The 22,068-nt window shown below is 34.9% G+C and overlaps 1 protein-coding gene across 1 annotated transcript; it reads right to left on the minus strand.

Annotated features, from left to right (window-relative positions):
- Positions 1–12,700: 12,700 nt before the first annotated feature.
- On the minus strand, positions 12,701–21,191 carry CAX11 (cation exchanger 11). The gene is given in 5 exon segments (XM_086450861.1): positions 12,701–13,167; positions 13,200–13,338; positions 13,340–13,837; positions 19,865–20,185; positions 20,188–21,191. Coding segments are annotated over 5 exon segments (1,995 nt in total). The 5' UTR covers positions 21,100–21,191; the 3' UTR covers positions 12,701–13,042.
- Positions 21,192–22,068: the final 877 nt, after the last annotated feature.

Raw genomic sequence — 22,068 nt, forward strand, 5'->3', positions numbered from 1 at the left:
CAACAGAGAGGAGGATTTGTACTTGTAAGAAGAAAGGCGAGGGCATTATCGTCCTTCTTGCTTTTCTTCTTTATCTTGTAGTTTAATAGAGTGGGGAACTTGGTACTCCACATAGTTTTGTAATTATTCAACTCCATGTCTTCTTTGAGCACCACGTGGATTTTCCTTTAATAGTTTTATAGTTATTATTATTTATTGGTAGGATTTGTATCCTTTAGAAACCTACTCCCGTTCGTGCAAGATCAAAACTCTGTAAAATAAAACATTATCCTGATAAAGACAAGGTATGCGGCGTGGGACCTACAAACAGATAATGGTTGGGGTGGGTCCACCATCGGCTCGGCTTACGAGATTGGAGGCCGTGTGTTAAGCTGCAACTTTACTTGAGAGTGGGTCCACAATCGGCTCGGCTTACGAGATTAGAGAGAGTGTGAGTCAAGCTCCGACTTTACTTGAGAGGTTTTATTCATGAAAAAGTCAGGAATCTTATCAAAAACTGTCAAGAGATAATATAATATGTAACCCCGTTCCCATCATAATATGTTGCAACGGAGTGACTTCTACCTTTCGATTGGTTTCCTTGACACGTGGCGGACATGCAGGGAAAAGGATCTACATTATGGAATGATTAAAATTTCATATTGGACCCACGTTAGTCTTTAAGATGATATTGTGCTTTAGGCTCACAGATGTCAATCTCCTGTTTGTTCAATATTATGGTGTTGGGTCATCTCTTTGGGAAGCTACGCAAAACAATGATTGGACTGGTAATTTATTTTGCTGGGTCGATTTCTTTTTTTTATTAAAATTTAAAAAATATATAATTTTTTAGTAAAATATCTTCTTTAATTTTAAAATGAGTTAATACTAAAAATATATCATTATAATTTGATTATTAAAGAGATAAGATTTTGAATACTGTTATACTAGCTTCCTACAACATTGTCCTAACATAGATGTTTTCTCGAGATACAAATTTTGAACAATCAGGAAAAATCATGATTCTTTGCTCTAATATCATTTATAAGAAAAAATATAACTAAGAAATAAATTCTAACTGATAAAAAATAATCGTATCATATTATTGCATGCAATGTATCATATCTCTAATACGTTAGTAAAATAATTCAGGCAGGTATTATCGTAGAGTGAAATTTTGACATGTGGCACAAATTACGTAAGTAATAGAGAGAGACAATTTCTCTTTACTGTCCATAATGAAAAATGAATTTTTTTTTTTATTGAATCACTTTGTGACATTTAAAAAGATAATCCGATGTCACAGGGTTGTTAGAGAACGAAATTCTATGAACTTTAAAAAAAAAAAAGTATTCATATATCATAGGATTGGTAGAAGACGAAATTATATGAACTTTAAAAAAAAAAAAATTATTTTTCACCGATAAAATTTTATTTTAAATTTGGGTGTTAGATAGTCATTTTCAACAGCTTCGATCAAGTTTGATTTTTTTTTTTTAAATGAAATTTACAAGGTTGTAGTGTTAGATTGTCAATGTGATAATTCATGTACGTCCGACAATTCACCTTTAAATTTGAAATCTAAAATTAAAATTTGTGGGCAAAGCATGTACGCACTGGAAAGAAAAATTATCTCTATTATTTATGTCATGACACCACATGTCAAAATGTTGTTGGGCTGTGAGAAAAAAATCACTCATTACAAATTACAAGGCTAAAAAAACAAATCTAATTATTTTATAAATATTTATTTATTATGTATTTTATTTTTGGCAAATGGGTCGAATATTCAAACTTCTAAACCATGGTCAGGAAAAAAAAATCTGTGTACTAAGATTTACTTAAACCTACGAAATTTGAGGGACAAAGAGATGCTTATGGGTAGGTGAATGAGAATATTCTGTTGCAGTTGGTTTTAAAAAAACAATATCGGACATTTTGTTCGTGTCGGATTAGATAGGTGACCTGGCCCAATATCTTATATACTACAATATTAATATATGATGTAAAACTTATATATATAATTAATGTTTTATTTTATTTATAATTTTTTAGAAAAAGAGGCGATCAGTTGAGGAATCAAAGATTCTATTATTGAGGCTATATTCTATTATAAGGTTAAAAAAGAACATTATAATAATAAAGTTGATGGTATCGCTTAAGAAACTTATAATAATGGATTTTGACTTAACCTCTCTCATTAATATAATACATTAGAAATGCCCTTTTATGTTAATCTCTCAAATGAGTTCATCAATTAAAATTAAAAACGTGAAGATAAATTAGAAAATTACTTAATGGACCTTTTTTTTACTTTTTTTTTTTTTTTAAACTTCCTAGGACTTACCCTTAAAGATGAGTTTGTCAATAAAAATAAAAGAGTTGTGCTGCAGTGACTATGTTATTCAGTACACTCAGCTGATGTGGAGGTAGGGGTGGAGTCAAGATTTTGCCCCGAAGGGATTAAGAGTAGAATGTTTTTTTGTAGGGGCACCTAAGAGTAAAATTTAAAAAAATAATAATAATAATAATAATTATGAGGGCAACTAAGAAAGAAATTTTTTTATGTAAGGATAATAGTGGTAGATTTTTTTTATTCGTCGTTAAAATCTATCACAATAACTCACTAAGTTATAGATTTTAAAAATTCTGTTGAGGGTAAGTACCCCTAATGTAAATTCGCCCATGTGTGGAGGTGTGTCCAAAAAAATAGATGCTTCTCTCATATCTCGAGGAAAAGTATTTATGATTCTATGCACATCTCCATGTGAGCATAGTGTCAAAGGTAGTGAACAACATAGTCACTCCAACTTTATCTAAATAAAACATGAAAATTAAAAAAAAAAATATATTTTTTGAATAATGTTTGAGTTGTTTAGTTAGTAAAAGTTTCCTTTCTAAATAACAAACAACAGGAAGATAAATATTGAAGTATCCAAAACATCATATTCTAACTTCTTTTTTTTTTTATTTTTTTAATTTATTAAAGCTTTCAACAGCTCGATAAATATTAAAGTATCCAAAACATCATATTCTAACCTTTTTTTTTTTAACTCAAAAGATTTTTTCATCAATTTTAAAGCACGGGGTAACTATGAAATTCACTAAAACATGGGGGTGGATATCCAAAATTTACCCCAGCTAAAATGGAGGAGGGGAGAAAAAACAAATAAGTGATGGTGGGGTCCATATTCGAACCTTGGACATGATTGTAAGGGTACTTTTGGAAATTGGATATTGTGGGGGAAGAATATTTTATATGGGAGACCAATTTGACCCAAATGGGGATAAGAACCTAGACAAAAGATGACGTGTGATGATTTGGATGATAAAACAGATGAGAGGTGGTGGGATTCGAACCCACGACAGTGACGCCCATGGTTTTGGATCTGACCCACAGTATGGGCGATGTTCTAATGAAAAGAGGAATCTTATGTTGTTTCGTGGATGATACTGTCAGAACTTCTGTAGCCAATCAACATTCAATCACTCCATTACTTAATTGCCACGTGGAATATTATTTGGGGTCCACTTTCTCTTATGTGCACCACCACCACAAACTATATTATCATTGAATAGGGTTTTGTTAACTTGGATTTTAATACACCTTGTAAATAAGCATTTGAGGGTGTTTTTGGCAGGAAATTTTTTAAAGTATTTTAGATAATAAAATAAATTTGAGAGGTGTATTTAATGTATCTTGATGTGGGTCTTACAGGCACAAGTTAACAAGATTTCCATAAAAAAAATATGATTTTTAGGTGTTTGATTACGTATTTTCCCTAAAATTCAATTTCTAGTATAAATAGATTTTTTACCGTAAGAGGAAAAATGGCATCCCTAGGCATTTGAAGCATGAATTTTAATTTTTTGAGGATTATTTCCACTCCAACATCTAAAAGTCACGGTCTTAAAATTCAAATATTAAATTTGAACAATTCAAAGAGAAATATATTAAATTTATAAATATTTTAAAAATAAATAAAATATAGTAGTTGTGTTTTATATATATATCACCTAATAATTCGGTGGAATTATTATTTGATAGGTGTAGAAGGGATGTGTCACACCAAATATAGCATATTGGATGATTGATGGGCCTTTTCATTTTTTCCCTGTAAATAGGATGTGAAGGCTTATGATTACGTATTTTATAAGAAAAATCAGTTTTTCCAAGAAAAAATATTTTCTTCCCTCACAAGTAAAATATTCTCCCACCAAACCTTCTAATCTTTTTCTCATTAGGATTTTGATTACTATGCTCTAAAACTTAAAATTCTATAGATTAATTATCTTTATTATTATTATTTTGATAATCGAGTATCTTTATAGACAGCGGACAAGTCTCGTATATGAGCTTTGCCCAATCCATAGATCATAGTCTTTTCTTAAGGACTAGCCTTGAGCAAGTGCAATGCCCGCATATTACACGTACCAAATAAGTGAAGGTGTGCCCTCGCGAGTGACCCTTGAGGAATTAATTCTCATACTTCAAAATCACGACTGACGAGCATTAATAGCTTATCAATCCGAAAATACTATTGAGCCAACTTGTCAAGGTTTAATCACCTTTCTTATCATCAAAGAAAGATTCTACTACGTAATCTCAAAATCTAAAAAGTTGTAATGTTATTCTCTTTTATCATTATCTCTCAAATTAAAAATCAACTCTCTTTTTGACATTTTCCTACATACGACCAAATATCGACAAATATTTGGACAAAATCCATTTTTTTTTTCCATCATTATGTCAAGAAATTTATTTTCTTGAGAAAATACTTACGCTTTAATCATTCACAACTTTTGTAGTTTATTTATATTTTTTTAATGTAGGAAAGGAAAGGGAGGGGCAGTTGGTCGACAGTGGGCCCAGAAGCTTACATCTTTGATGGGATAACCCTAATTGATATTAGATAAAATTTAACATACCTTCATTCAAAGTCTAAAATATAAGGTGGAGTCACAATTAATACAACCCAAGATATAGACTTTTGTGGCATTGTTGGCTAAAAGTGACAGCTATATCTCCTTCTGAGTTCAATTTTGCTTCTTTCATAATGAAAGCAAATATGGTCTATAATAAGTCACTCCAAATTGATGTCTATTAGCTATGCTATCAAGTTTATTCATTTCGTTTAGTCCGAATTTGGGTTTGTGGTTCGCTATTCTATAACAAATCCGATTTTAAATGTAAGAAGAGAAAAATTATTCTTCGATCTACTTAGGTTTGCTAGTTTGATTTGCTTGTGTGTATAACTGGTAAGACTTGGGGCACGGGGTTAAACTTAGCTAAATAAGTTGGTAAGACCTGGGGAGTACTGCTTATAATGTAGGTGAATAATTATGTTTAATGACATGGATCAATAAGAGGTTTCTACGGGGCCAATAAGATATGAGAAGGATAATTCAAAAAAATATGTGTGTTGTATTATTAAGGTAAATAAACTAACTCGATTGAAGAATGATTGAGCCGAAACATCCATATGTCAATTCTCTTGAGTCTTGGAAATAACTCAACTAGAGTGACACATGGCAATATAGAAGCACTTGATTGTATGCAGTTGAGTGAACCTCTCATTAAAAGAAGATAATAAAGATAGCACGAGGATCAGATCAGATCCCAATCATGTTCTCAATGTAATTTAGCTAGTTGTTGCTATTAGAAAGAAATCTAATACAATACAAAATTAGGAAGTTAAAATAAATAGGTCCCAATTCAATTTGAATATGAAAATATGTGCAAAATTCTCATAAAGAAATTACCAATTGAAGATGGACTCTGTAAGTTTATAAAAAATAAGAGGTCCAACACACAGGTAAGGGACTTTTTGACTCGTTCTCTAAGTCATACTGGTTGTCAAAAGGTCTTGACCTAAGAAAACATACTAGATTTGAGATTTTTTGCAAGAATCAAGAGGGAGACTTTCATCGAGATTTGAGTTTGGGTGTGAGATAAATCATTTTGCCGATTGATAACATGACTAAGATTCAAAACCCATTGAACCCACTTTCACTTTGTTGACCTACCATTATTTGTCTAGGGAAAAAATAATATATATACTAGAGTTCACCCATGCTTACAACACGAGCATCCTCTTTCAAGTTAAGGGGGTAAAAGTGAAAAAAATAAGGTTGGAGGTGTATTATGATAAAAAATGTGAAATTAAATGAGTAAAAGATGAAAAATAATAAAGTGAATTAAAGAGGTAAAAGAAAAAAATATAATAAAATTAGGGGAGATGGAGCCAATAAACTATAGCTTGATGGAAGAGGTGTTATTAAAAAAATTAAAATTAAAGGTGTAAGAGATGAAAAATAACTAAGTGGATTAAAGGGGTAAAGAAAAAATATAGTAAAATTAGAGAAAGAATGTATTATTAAATAGAATTTGGGTTAAGGGGGTAAAAGTGGGAAAAATAGAATTTGAGAGGTATTATTAAAAAAAAATAAAATTAAAAGAGTAAAATATAAAAAATAATAAAGTGGATTAAAGAGATAGAAGAGAAAATATGATAAAATTAAAGAAAGAGGAGCATGAAAAAAATAAGTGGATCCCAAGAAACTATAGCTTGATGGGAGGTTTACACTACAAAAAAGTAGATGATGGGAGGCTTGTAATTGGATTTGTCTACCACAACTCCAATTTAATAAATACTCAAGTTGACTATCTTAGGGAAAGAAAAAACAAAAAACTCAAAAAAAAATGTAGATGAAAATAGTAAAAGTAAATATGAATAAACTTTTAATAAAGAAATAATTTTCTCTACATTGGTCAATACTCAGTTGATGTGTCACGAATACAGAACCATAGATTTGTTTCCTCGGGACACATAAATGCAAATCCCCATAAAAAAATGTGCATTTGTGTATCCCGAAGAAATAGATCTATGGTTATGTGTTTGTAACATGTCAACCGAGTGAAGACTTTCTAGTTTGAATTAGAGGGTTCGGTTTGATTTGGTTTGAGGTCAAATTGGAATCGAATCGACATAGATCATTCCACTAAATAAGACTCAAAAAGTGAACCAAATTCCATTGCAACCAAACCGAACTAATAGATTTGTTTCCTCAGGACACATAAATGCAAATCCCTATAAAAAATGTGCATTTGTGTATCCCAAAGAAATAGATCTATGATTATGTGTTTGTAACATGTCAACCGAGTGAAAACTTTCTAGTTTGAATTAGAGGGTTCGGTTTAATTTGGTTAGAGGTCAAATTGGAATCGAACCGACATAGATCAATTCCACTAAATAAGACTCAGAAGTGAACCAAATTCCATTGCAACCAAACTGAACTAATATATTTGTTTCCTCAAGACACATAAATGCAAATCCCCATAAAAAATGTGCGTTTGTGTATCCCGAAGAAATAGATCTATGATTATGTGTTTGTAACATGTCAACCAAGTGAAGACTTTTTAGTTTGATTTAGAGGGTTCGGTTTGATTTGGCTTGAGGTCAAATTGGAATCGAAACGACATAGATCAATTCCACTAAGTAAGACTTAGAAGCAAACCAAATTCCATTGCAACCAAATCGAGCTAAAGTCGATTTGATTCTAGGGGTTGCCAGTATTCTATAAGTTGTAAATAATACTTTATAATGAAAAAATAAAAATAAAATTTCATACAATAAATCAATACTTTATTCATAAAAAGTCATTAGTTTGTCCATAAAAAATCACTAATCTATGTCTTAACTCCTAAATAATTCATAATAATTAATATATACATATATATTTATTTATTGCATGTGAGTTCGGTTCTATACAAACTTAATCGAAGAATCGAATCAAATTGATCGGTTCTCCATTTTTGTAAACCAGAATCAAAATGGAATTTATTCTAAATTGAACCAAACCACCCCAAAGCTATTGAATTGGTTCTATCATTGATTTGAACTGAATCAAGTTGTACCCCTAATTTAAATATTAGTACTCTTTAATAAAAGAAGACTTGACTAAAGACATAATAAAATAGAGGAATCCTTTCAACAAAATAAAAATAAAAATAATAAAATCAAATAAAAATCAAAGCATTACGTGGTTTGACTTTGAAGCTTATTTCCAAAGGATGTGATTATATCTTCTTTATTATAAAAATCTAAGAGTAATATAATCCAAACTCAAGCCTTAAAATCTTTGATGAAAATATTCAATTATTATAAAAACATCCCAAACATTACAATTTAAAAAGCTTGGCGAGAGAAAAGTTACCTTAACGATTGTTTATTACATTAAGTTCCCATCTAATGGGTTGGGATAAAAGATATACAAATAACAGCTTTGTTATTAATTACATGTTACAACTTTCAAATTCCACTCATTAATTTTGGTAAAAATACAGTGAAAAGTCACAATGAGGTATGAATCATTAGTGCTGTCATGTCACAATAAAATAGAGCTGATTTGGCCCCTCTTCACAAAAACATAATTCTAGAGGAGAAAGCTCACTTTATTAGGTCCACAAGCCATGGAGCCGTAGTTCCTCGACTCCTTCCGTGTCATTTTTGGCTTTGTCTCAACGAAGTTAATGTATTGGTGGTCTTATCTACAATAATGCTGATGTGACCTCGACATTGGATCTCACATCCCACACCTTGCATGAAAGTGTGTGGGATCCATAAACTCTTTTTCTAGAGATACGTGAGAAAAAAAAAGAATAGAATAATGCTTAAGTGGCTTGGGTTGGAAGCTCACCTCGCACACACGTATTGATGTGAAAGTGTATAGAAATCATAGATGATTTTCTTTGAGATACAAGTGAAAAAAATATCTATGATATCTATCCACTTTCACGTCAAGAAGGACGACATGAAATTACTCCACATGACTCAAGGAATTATGATTCCTATACAGTTTAATGTCAAGATGTGTGATATGAGGTCACTTCAACACGACTCATTTATCTATTTTATGAGTTTTGTAGTGACTTTAATATTTGATCTCGTATTGTACATCTTGACATGGAAGTGGATAGGAATCATAAATGCTTTTCACTCATATCTCGAGGAAAAACGTATATGATTCTCTTACACTTTCACATCAAGTGTGCGATGTGAGATCCAATCTTGAGGTCATTTCAACATTATTCTCATTTTATTGGAAAAATTACTTAAAGGACTCTCACGGAAATGTTTCTTTTTAAATAGTCCATAAGTTTTGTGTGTTAACTTGAGAGAAAGTGATCCAACAACCCCCTTCCCTTTCAATGAGAGAGGCTTTGATATTTATATATTTAATTATAATTTAACTTTTCAATTATACCTTAATTTAAAGAGTTTTAATTGGCTTGTTTAAATGTTAAACTTGTCAAAATGTAATTTTAAGGTTTCTATAGACTGTTATTGAGTTAAACTCATTTGTTTGGATATAAGACCTAATATTTAATATGTGGATTACTTGAATTTATTGGATTATGATCTTTATCTACGAAAACTTTAAACACAGGCTTGAAAGAGGCATATTCCCAGTTAATGGACTCAATTTGAATGCGAGGCCCATTTATAACTTTAGGAATTTTTAATTATAAAATATGTAAAGGCTTCCTCCAAATTTTGGTGCCTACAAATTCCTATCCACTTTCACATCAAGCAAGGCGACATGAGGTCACTCCAGCACAACTCAAGGAATTATGATTCCTATACAATTTAACTTCAAGATGTGCGATATGAGGTCCAATCTTGAGGTCACTCCAGTACGACTCATTTATTTTGTCCCTATTTTATGAGTCTTGTAGTGACCTCAAGATTGGACCTCGTATTGCACAATTTGACATGGAAGTGGATAGGAATCATAAATGCTTTTTCACTCATATCTTGAGGAAATACATCTATGATTCTCATACACTTTCACATCAGGGTGTGTGATGTGAGATCCAATCTTGAGGTCACTTCAGCATTATTCCTATTTTGTTGGGAAAGTTACTTAAAAGACCCTCACGGAAATGTTTCTTTCTAAATAGTCCATAAGTTTTGTGTGTTAGCTTGATAGAACATTTAGGGTATGTTTGATTGCATGGAAAGTGACTTTCCATGGAATTTGAAATCCATGGAAAAATAGTGATGGAAAATAAGTAGGGTTGGAAAATCAAATTCCATTGTTTGATTTTACGTGGATAAAATCATAGAAAAAATATGAGAAAAAAGAAGAAGAAGAAGATGAGAGGAGGGGGAGAGGAAGAAGAAGATGAGAAGGAAGAAAGGGGGGAGGATGTGTCGCGGCGGCGATGACAGTGGTGGCGGAGGTAAGTGAGGAAGAAGACGGTTGAACGTGGTGGTGAAGGTGGCGGTGGCGGTGGAGGTGGAGGTAAGTGAGGAAGAAGATGATGAGAAAGATGATGGGAGAACGTAGTGGTGGTGGCGACGGAATTGAGGGATGGAGAAGAAGGAGAAGGAGAGAGAGAGAGAGAGAGAAGGTGGTCGGAGATGGCGACGTCGACGACGATGTTAGTGTAATGGTGGCGGTGGCGGTGGCGGTGGTGGTGGTGGTGGTGAAAAAGAAGATATGAATAGGGAAGAATTTGGGATGGAAAATATGGGTGGATTTCACTTTCCCACCAATATGGGTGGGAAAGTGAAATTCATGTTTTGGTGGACTTTTTTATTGTGGTGGAAAATGAATTTTCATTTTCATGTGCAATCAAACACTTGAAAAATGTTATTTTCCATGGAAATTGATTTTCCACCCTATTTTCCTTGTGCAATCAAACATACCCTTAGTAAATTTTCTCTTTCATAATGGTCCCTCGTACTATCGAGGTCATGATTTTTACTGTCGAACTTGACGCTTTTTTATTTAGTGTCAAGTTCACATTTTTAATGTAATACTCACCACTAGTTATTGTCGAGTTCACAACTTTTTATTTACTGTCGAATTCGATGTTTTTTTAATTATTGTCGAGTACACCATTTTTTAAAATAAAAAGTGGTGAACTTGACACAGGTAAAACCCATCCATTTTCAATTTTTAAATTTTTACAACTAAAATAAATGGAAAGATCTACTAAAAACTTGAGATAATGACTTGTTTAAATGATTTCAATCCAAAAAATCATTATTGATAAATTTTCAACCAAAACTAGGAAAAAAAAGTGAAAAAAAAAAAACCCTAAATTTTTTACATGCATCTTCAAAATCTTTGAAAAATGGAATCTCCAATACTTGATTGAGATATCAAAAAATCCAATTTTTGAATGAAAACTATGAGTTCAAAAGAGTAAGGCATTTCATTGTGAGAAGTGAAGTCCAGAGATCATTTAGAAAGAAAAAGTTTACCAAATGTCTTGCCAAATAACCATTGAAAGCTTAGGGACTATTTAAAAAGAAGTTTCTTTACGAAAGTCCTTTAAGTAATTTTTCCTATTTTATTACCCAATTTTTTTTTTCTTTCGACTGTACAACTTTGTAGATGTGTATCCGAATTTTGATTTTGCAATTAATCTGATTTTTGTGTCATTGCCTCTTCAAATTGCATCTTAAACATGATGAGCAATCTGGATCAAAGAGTTGGTATGCCACGAGTACGGTGAGGGAGAGATGATGTGATATTTGATTGTCTTTTTTACTATAATAAATATAAATATATATACCTACAAAATACGATTTTGGATTTGATGTTCTTGTCTGATTCTGCTACAAGTCAAGTTTTAGAGGTGAAGGGAATTCTTACCATTGGTTGTTAAAATATCAAACGTAATGCCAATCAACATCAAAGCATGGCAAAAGATTTGTTCGAATTAACCAAACAAAATCATAAAAGCCCCATAAATACCACATGGCCCAATGAATTTTGGGGCCCACCTCTTATGGGCTTCATCACAAAACTTGGCTTGAATCTATGTTACCTGGTTCACCGATTCGCTCGGTTCGAACTCAGGTTCGTGGTACGTGGTTCACCACTCTAGAATGAACCCGGTTCTTAGGGGTAGGTAGATACTTGGTTCGCTTGGGCATATATATAATTCATCCATACAAGTTATAAGTACAATTATAATGTTAAAGAATTCTAAGTAAAATAGAAATAAATTAATATAATAATTCAAATTTTAAATATAAATACTGGAAAAAAAAAAAAAAAACAGAGAGGGTGCCTCTTTTTTTTAGTGTGTTTTTATCCTTATTTGGTGTTTCATATATAGTTTTATTAATTGTATCATATAAGAAAAAATTGATGTGGCAATTGAAGTTCTCTATCATAAATACATGGAATTGGTGGTATCCAAGCTACATGCTTCAGGCCCACTCACTGATCCAGATTCCAGATCATTAATCTGATGAACCAGCCCAATCCTTGATGGGCTATTATAGCCCAAGGAGTACCCCTTCCCTGAGGACCCGGACCCTCCATGGGGTGGTGCTTTTAATTTTGTTGAGTGTTACTATTGCGGCATCAACTTTTACTAACGCCACACCAATCGTGTGCAATTCTTAGGTGATTTACATGGGAATTGGTGTGGCATTAGTAAAAGATGGTGTGGCAATAGCAGCTCTCTTAGTTTTAAGTCTTTGATTGACTAAGTTCGTAGAAATTGTTTGACCAGTGTTATAATGTTTGAGAGAATAATTTGAGCCAAACCTTTGTAAGGGTTTGCTTGTTTTAATCATTAAGTAGGGTGTGATAAATAATTTAAGAAATTGGAGTATAATAAGTAAAAGTTGGGATGCCAAAAGTAGCTCTCAAATTATATGATAGTTAACAGTTCAAAATAAGTTGAGAATCAGCAAATAAGAATTTCCCTGTGTCATATATTTCTTAAGAATTCAAATTATTACTTGTTTCATTGTCAATCAAGAAAAAATATTACAATTGGTAAGAAAAAAAAAAATTTCAGATCCAAAACATGCCCCCCATGTCTAATCCTTGCTTAGCCAGCCGAGCCATTGTGTTATTCGCTTCTGAACCAAGGATCATAAGATCGCAAAAACAGGATACTTGAAGAATGCCCATCAAGGGTAGCGTTCAAAGACACTCTTACAACCAAATGTGCACGGCTTTCTGATTCACATGAGGGCTACAATTAAAGATGCTTTAATAATCCCAATAGACCCATTTCGCCAAACGATTACCTTGAAAACTTGGCAATTATTAAGCTTACTGTCATAAAAACAATATAGAGGCCAACAAGGCAGAATCCCCAAAACCTTGGAACCCGAAACCTCCCCAAAGTTGGAACCCCCATAACATCAACTCAAGAACCAACAAACAACCCCATCACCAACGATACTCAACAAGAACTGAAGCGTATACCACGATACTCACGTGGAACTGAAGCGTATAAGCCGTGGGATACACATCAACTGTTTGTATCACCAATGCAGTACCCAACCCAACAAGCATGTTGAACATGGGCCCCGCGAAAGCAACCCGCCATTGCCATTGCAGGCTGGCCCGCCTTAGCAACCGCCACATCAGCAACAAGATCCCCAACTGAGTTTCCCCAAGCAAGTACTGTCAGCCCAAGAAGCGCTGGAGGCAATTCTAGAATGATTCCGACTGCTGCTAAGCAGTCCATGAGTTCTCCCGCTACAGTGGATATCCAAAACACACTCATTATAAAAGCAACGAGTACAGCTGGCATTTGCTCAGTTTCAGGGGGATCCTTTTCAACCATGTAGTGTACTAGTGCGAGAGATGAGCTTGCGAAGAGTACTACGGACCAGAGAGGGAAATGGGTGTGAGGAAGAAGAAATATGATATCGTGGTTCAATGGGATGAATGAGTTGCATGAGTATAAGAGGGCTAGAGGGCATAGGGCAATGTTGGTTGACGTGTAGAATCTGTTCCATTCAGAAGGTTTGGTCCGTGGGATTGTAAGATTTAGAAGAGTTGAGACTGGAACCTCCCACAATCTTGAAATCTGCATTAGCAGTAGGAGCAAACAATTAGGGACAACTTTAACAGCATAACCTATCAAAGAGATGAAAGCTACTTTTTTGATCTTTTAGAAATCATATAAATTAATAGTAGAAAATCCTGAATTATCTTCTAATAACCCTAAAAGGAGAAACCCTAGACGATGATTTTCCAAAAAGAGTTACAAAACTGACTGAGACCCTTGCATTGCTCGAGGATGGGGTGACCAAAAGAAAGCTTTGGTCCTCTCAATGACCTTTCACCAAAGCAATGTCATTAGAATCAAATTGGGTCATAACTTAAGGCATGAGATTGGATTCAAAAGGCTCTAAGAAGATTTCCTCATAAAATTGGGAGAAAAGGATAATATCCAAAAAGTTAAAATATGCATTAAAAAAAATCAAAATATGCACATTTTTTATGTTTTTCCATAGTCTACATACACCACTAATATTGATACACAAAGACCTTTGCTTACCAAAAAAAAAAAAAAAAGACAAGTTCAGAAGAAAAAAGAAACAACCGACTAAAATCAATCTGCTGATCCAAAAGTATTGTTTTATCCAATAAAGAAGGAAACGATGACTCAATCTCTCTCTTTCCCTACTTGAGTCACTCTCTCTTTGTTAGTGCCATCTATAATGCCTGATGAATATAAAAAATTCAATTGGTATTTTATTATCCTTCCATCTTTTTTTTAATAAAATTTCAGTTATCAAAATAATAAATCCTTCCATCTTTCAAGAATATGATGTTTTGATACAAGGAGCATACCTCATTTCCTTTATAGTGTTCTATAAAAATATGCAACATCTAGAAAAAAAAATTTCCAACAGATCTTTTTTTTTTTTTGGGTGTGTGTGAGTGGTGGCGGTGGTGGGTGGTTAAACCTCAAAGTTGCATTACAATATATCGACCAACTGAGCTATGAGTCCAAGCCCAAAGGTTTTAAACCTTTTAAAACACTGCTTATGGTTTACAGTTCGCAGTACAATTCAAATATCAATCATAAGATGCATGCCTAAATATGATTCGCGCACCAATTCGTTTTTGGTACAATTTGATTCGAATCCTACAATTGTATCACTCTAATGACCTATAAGCATCTGCTTCGAAGAGTGATACTTATCGGCTTGTTACTTTCCTTCCATGTATTGCAATTTTTTTTTTAAATGACAATTTGCACAAAATGCAAGTTCTATATTTCCTTCAAAGTAAGAAATTAGCCTCAAAGGTTTACAGCACAAATCCAACCTTCAAACCATACATATTAATCAGTTGACCGCGTATGCTATTTCAGGCCTTTTGTTGACTAGCCAATTGGTATTAAGAGTACTGTGAATCTGTGATAAGTTCAAATTCTTTAACTTCACACTGCAAGGTTAACTTTTATGCCAGATTTATCTAGAAATCAAGCCTTTCCTTACCTTCGTATATGACTTACAGGTCTTTAAAATGATGGTAAGGTATAATTATTATAAGGTCACAAGAGTCACTTATCATAAAATTAGTTCATGATAAGCCACATGAAATTATTTTGAAATTGACTCAGCACATGTTGATCTTGGTCTACATCAATATGGATGTCCGAGGGAAGCTCATCTCACAAAATTTGTATGAGAAAAAGTTCTCAACAAAAGTGAGCAGAGGAACGCCAAAAAAGGTTAATAGTTTCTAGTATTTTGCTTACACTAACATAACTACCTTAGCCACTATTAAATACGATGACAATCCCTAATGCATATAATTTATACATATGGGAGCATGGAAATTAACCCAAGGAAGGAGGGGGTTGAAAGTTAAATGATCATAGAGGACCGTTAGCGTCCTGCAACTATCCTTGGAGATGCTTAATTAAGTTTTCCAATGGAAATCTTGGAGTGATATTTGCCCTTAAGAGTCCCGAGTGAAAAATGCCCCCCCTTCTGTAAGGGAAGTACGAGCAGGAGGGTCCAAAAAGTTGTGCGATGTCGAGGACGTTATGGACATGCACAGTGTCTCTTCTGCACCACTACTCTAAGATTGCCCATTTTGAATGGAGCTTGAGAGAGGATTCTAGCCCATCCAGCCTCCCTATTTTTGAGGACCATTGAAGGATTCTTCACCTGGTGTTCGTGGTGCGAGATATTCGTCACCCTTTCATCGAATGATATGGGAGATATTTTCCATATCATTGTGGGATAAAGCTTGTCTGTTGGGTCATGCCGGACCTGAAAATCCGTCATCCCCTTCAAGGCTTTGGCCATTCAAACCCGACTGCGTTGAGTGGGCTTCAAGATATTTTCAGCCCTTATTTTTTGATTTCTTCTCCCCGTGATACGACATTTCTTTCATCTTCTCTTTCCGAGGTGGGACAACCGGTAGTATGATTCAAGGGAAGCTAGATGTCAACCACAATCGAATTAAATAGCGAGAAGGCGGCGAGTCAAGGGATAGAAGCAGGCATCGTATGAAAGGAAAGTCTCTTATGTACGAATGAGCCACCTAATGCGGTAGGGGAAAGAGAGGTAGCAGGTGATCGAAGTATGCCGTCCTAAAACGCTTTGTTTTCAACATTCATGGCCATCGGTCGTCGTTCGAATCGGTGAGAAGTCGACTCGGCGATTCGCGTTAACGCGATCCAAAGAGTCGATCACAAAGCTGATTCGCTCGCCCATTCGCGTTTAGGTGTGATTCAAAGAGCCGCGGTAACGCGAATCAACACTATTCTTCGCGTGGCCTTTTACAAAAGTGTTTTAAAACTTGATAACTTGCTCATTCTGACTTCTTGCATCTCCTTGAATCTCATAGCATCAAATAAAGAGGTCATTAACAAAGTAAAGAAAAAATCCGTAGTCTAAGAAAACATGACAAAAGACTAATAATTAACATCACTAGAAAGATGAGAATGAGTTATGAGTCCCTAAAAATTGAATCCCATCTAAAAACCAGAGGTCTTCAAATAGACCACCTACAATCTTTGAAAAGAGACGAGCAGGGAACTTGATAACTTGCTCATTCTGACTTCTTGCATCTCCTTGAATCTCATAGCATCAAATAAAGAGGTCTAACAAAGTAAAGAAAAAATCCGTAGTCTAAAGTCTACGGGGACCACATCAAGTAAAATGTTTTTTCTTTTTGATAAGTGATATATTGAATAAAATGAAGGGAACCCAAGCAACTTCAAACTGAATCAGAAACTTCTTCCTGTCCAACATAACAAAAATATTTGGAAACTCCTTTTAACGATCTTTCCCCACACTACTATCCTCCTACAGCCTGATATTATTACCTCTTTCCAACTTTGTTATCTTACTCCTCTAAATTTTCAATATACCTTTCCACACTCCCTCCATAAGACAACTTGTATGGACCACTCTCCTAACCCGAACAATTGACACCATATTTTACCACTATAAGTTTCCTCCACAAAGTCTAAAATTGTAATGGAGAACAAAGACAATAGTCATCCTCTACCAAACATCTAAATTTATTGATGATGTTATTGAGACTTACCTTCTAAATTTAACCTCCAAATCATGACCAATTGTTGAAATCGATTATTATGTTGTGTGGTATCAATCACAATTGAACCGTATAGTTATTATGAGATAATAACTAAAAGGGATCAACCCTAATGCATTATCATCTAATTTAATTCAAACAACAAAAAGTGAAGGAACTATCCCCCATTTAACTCATAAATTCAGCAGTTTTTTTTTTTTTTTTTCTGTTGATAAGTATAAATTTATTGAAGAGAAGATAATTTAACATCACTAGAAAGATGAGAATGAGTTATGAGTCCCTAAAAATTGAATCCCATCTAAAAACCAGGTCTTCAAATAGACCACCTACAATCTTTGAAAAGAGACGAGCAGGGAAATAGAAGGGCCTAAATAGTAAAATTAGTTCTTTGGAAATCCTCTTCTTTCCTCTCAAACATCCTTGGATTCCTTTCCTTCTAGATGCCCCAAAAATAGAGAAAAGGGGTAACCCCCATAAGTTGCACCCTCTCGAGGACAAAGCAGTAATGTACCAGTTGCAACAAAAATTAATAACGAAATTGAGAAAACACCCAAGCAACTTCCAACTGAATCAGAAACTTCTTCTTGTCAACATAACAAAAATATTTGGAAACTCCTTTTAACGATCTTTCCCCACACCACCTATCCTCCTACAGCCTGATATTATTACCTCTTCCAACTTTGTTATCTTACTCCTCTTAAATTTTCAATATACCTTTCCACACTCCCTCCATAAGACAACTTGTATGGACCACTCTCCTAACCCGAACAATTGACACCATATTTTACCACTATAAGTTTCCTCCACAAAGTCTAAAATTGTAATGGAGAACAAAGACAATAGTCATCCTCTACCAAACATCTAAATTTATTGATGATGTTATTGAGACTTACCTTCTAAATTTAACCTCCAAATCATGACCAATTGTTGAAATCAATTATTATGTTGTGTGGTATCAATCACAATTGAACCGTATAGTTACTATGAGATAGTAACTAAAAGGGATCAACCCTAATGCATTATCATCTAATTTAATTCAAACAACAAAAAGTGAAGGAACTATCCCCCATTTAACTCATAAATTCAGCAGTTTTTTTTTTGTTGTTGTTGATAAGTATAAATTTTATTGAAGAGAAGAGAAACAAAAGGTGGTCGAGGTGACCAACCAAAGAAAAGGAGAAACCTAACTATCACAAATAGTCCCATCTAAACACAAAATCCTCAAAGAAAACAGCCTTAAAATCGGAGCATAATTTGCACACAAAAAAACAACCCCATAGTCTTTAGCACGAGCTCCTGGAGTGATGATTCTTCTCCTTTGAAAACTCTCTTGTTCCTCTCCAACCATAACCCTCAAGTAGTGGCTAAAGGTAGAAATTTCCACAAGGTTTTCTTTCTCCCCGAAAACAGCCTAGTATCCCAACTCAGGAGAAAAAAAAAAAAAAAAAAGGCAATACCGTGTTTGGGACCACCCAGAAGACCTTGATAAGGCCGAAGAAATGAGATCAAATAAAGTAACAGAGCTTGCAATGAATTAAGATGTGGTCCACTAATTCACCAAACGAATTACAAAGGAAACAAAAATTAGGAGTCACAAAACCTCTATGAATCAAGAGATCAAGAGTGGGAAGCTTATTTAACACAGCTAGCCAAGTGAAAAAACTCACCTTGGAGGGAGCCTTCAAACCCCAAATAAAAGCAGCAGGGAAATGAACAAGAGATCAAGAAGTAGTTGCCATCCCTGAGGAGAAAGATTTAACAGAGAAGATTTTTCCTCTAGTTAAAGTTCACTGCCTTCCTTCATCTCTCGAGGAATCTCAATGGGCCTAATCAAGTTGAGTCGTTAGGTCTATCAAATCCTAAAATTCTCAATCATTAAAATCCCTCATGAAACCCAAGTCCCACACACGGTCGTTTCCCTTAAGATTCAAGAAAGCAGCACAAGGCAACCCCTTCTTTGAAGAGACAGAGAGCTAAGCCACTACACCACCAATCCTCCCAAAATCTAATCCTATCACCCTTCCCCACCTTAGATTTTACCCACTTCCTGAAATCCGGCCCAATCTTCATAATACATCTCCACACACTACACCCGTACAAAGACTTGACTTCCTGACTTTCCCACCCACTGCACTTTTCCCCATACTCACTCTAATGATCCTTTTCCAAGGACTAGAATTTTCAGCATTGTACCTCCACAACCACTTCCCTAACAAAGCCATGTTGGCCACTCTAAAGCCCCTAATCCCAAGACCACCATTCCTCTTCAGCTCACAGAGGTAAATATTCTCTAACATTTAACTGAGGTAAATATTCAAACAATGGCCAATGAAACACAATCTCAAGTTTCGTGTTACAAACAAAAATTTTAAAAATCCACATCCAAACTCCAACATACCTTTCAAAGCATTGAACAAAAAAATGCATTCTAATGGAATATAAAGAATAACCAATCATCATTTAATACCAATTAACTTAAAATGTAAAATTTAATTTAAAGAAAACCAATGCTTCATTTCAAACATACCTTTCCAAGAATTCCACAAAACCCATTACCAGATTTTATATCCTCCATAGTTCCTAATCGTTCTCCGTAATCGCAATTCAATTCCTTTAAACCCTTCTGACCTTCCCCCAAGATACCCATCTCTATCCCATCTTCTCCTCTCCCTCCTCCTTCCACCCCAACATCCATCCAAAACACAAGCCCAACAAAAAACACATAAAACCCAACAAACCCAATTGCCTGCCAAAGAAATATTTCCGCACTAAGATACACATAGAACAACGATAGCGCCGCTGTCAAATAGAAGAACACATCCCTCACAAATGGTGCCGGATCGACCGCCATCTCTATCCCATCTTCTCCTCTCCCTCCTCCTTCACCCCAACATCCATCCAAAACACAAGCCCAACAAAAAACACATAAAACCCAACAAACCCAATTGCCTGCCAAAGAAATATTTCCGCACTAAGATACACATAGAACAACGATAGCGCCGCTGTCAAATAGAAGAACACATCCCTCACAAATGGTGCCGGATCGACTGCGAAAGGGGCAGCATAAATTGCAACAAAACCAACAACAAACGCAGAAACAAAGGTCCCAGCCGAGAGAATTGCACCAAGTCCAGTCCTTGGGTGCCCACCACGGACCGCAGCAACCGAAGCGAAAACATCGGGCGCACCATTACCAAGTGCAAGAAGAGTCACTGCACCCATACTTGGGGAGAGATTGAGATGGGTTGCTAGCTTTGTAACAACGACAGAGAATCGATCTTGAGCAGTTTTGACGAGAAAATAGAACTGTAGAAGGAGAATGAGAGCGATTGAAGGGGTTGAGAGAAATGGGTTTTCTTTGAAGAAGCAGAAATGGAGAGAAGTGTAGTTGAAGAGGCCATTGGAGTCTCCATTACAGTGGGTTAGAGAGAAGGAACAGCGTTGGTGAGGTGGGGTTTGAAGGATTGATGAACAAGAAGGAGAGGAGGAGGAGTTGAGGAGGGATCTGTGGGGAATTATTGAGCTTGTGAGGGGTTTATTGGGAAAGTGGTGAGGGGAGATTAGGAAGAAGAGGAGAGAGAAGAGAAGGATGAGTGAGATCACAGAGGTTTTGATGGAGGAAGATGAGAAGGCCATGCCATTCCAAAAGAATTCTTGTGAGGGTAATGTTGGACACTTGGACTTTTGACTAAGAAAATGGTGGAGATCACCAATGAGGCTGGCATGATTCTTAATGGGCTTCAAACTCATTCCTGAGCCCATCATAAGGAGTCTCACTCATCTGTCTCTTGATCATCACTCCCCAATCAAATTAAAAGTAAGAAATTTTAAGACTAGTGTTTGTTTTATGGATTTAATTTTAGGTCGATAAAAAAGAATCATATTAATCTTTAGTGTCATGATAATATGACGCCCTCCCCTCCCCCTCTCTCTGACACACGCCCCCTTATGCGTCCCTATCACAGAATTGATCATTTGCCTCAAGATACACAACAAAAGATTTATGATTAAGTGTATCCCGAGGCAAATGATCTACGACTCTATGGTAGGGACATAAGGGGATGTCATAAAATCATTACTCTAGTATTTTTATTTATTTTTTTGATTGGGGGGGTGTTTGTTCCAAACTTTCATCAAATTAATGAGACCAGAAGAAGCTTGGCCAAGGCATGTGGGGTTCCTTCCCAAGAGCACGTCCAACGCCCACAAATCACATGCTTCAGGTAAGTGAGGTTACGCCCTCGCAGATGGCCTTGAGTATAGTTTTGAACCTCGATTTCCTGTATTGTAGTATTCAAAAATGATATTAAGATGACTCAGGCAACACATTTTCGTCAAATCTATCAATCATAAGGAAGAAAAAAGAAGAGAATGAAGAGCTAAAGAAGAGGAAAAGGGGAAAAGCTTATACATCGGCCTATACATCTTGTTGTATGTGAGTCATCTCGATCTTGAATAATTTTCAAAATTATATTAGGAGCAAAAAGATTAGGATAGACAAAATTGAAAATGAATGCATTTAAAAATTTGTATCTCCAAAAAGTTGATAAACTAAAAGAAATTTGATAAGTTTAAGGTCCCAAAAAAAGAAGTGAGAGAAAGGTCCAAGGAACATAGATAGAGATAGTGAAAGTGTGTATCAAATCACTTTCAATAATAGAAAACTTGCCTTTAGACAAATTGGAATGTACGAGCATGACTCATTTAGAGAGATGTTATTGCCCCCATCAA

Source organism: Akebia trifoliata, chromosome 8 (assembly GCF_017979445.1).
Source record: "Akebia trifoliata isolate Shusen 1 chromosome 8, ASM1797944v1, whole genome shotgun sequence".
NCBI classification, from domain to species: Eukaryota; Viridiplantae; Streptophyta; class Magnoliopsida; order Ranunculales; family Lardizabalaceae; genus Akebia; species Akebia trifoliata.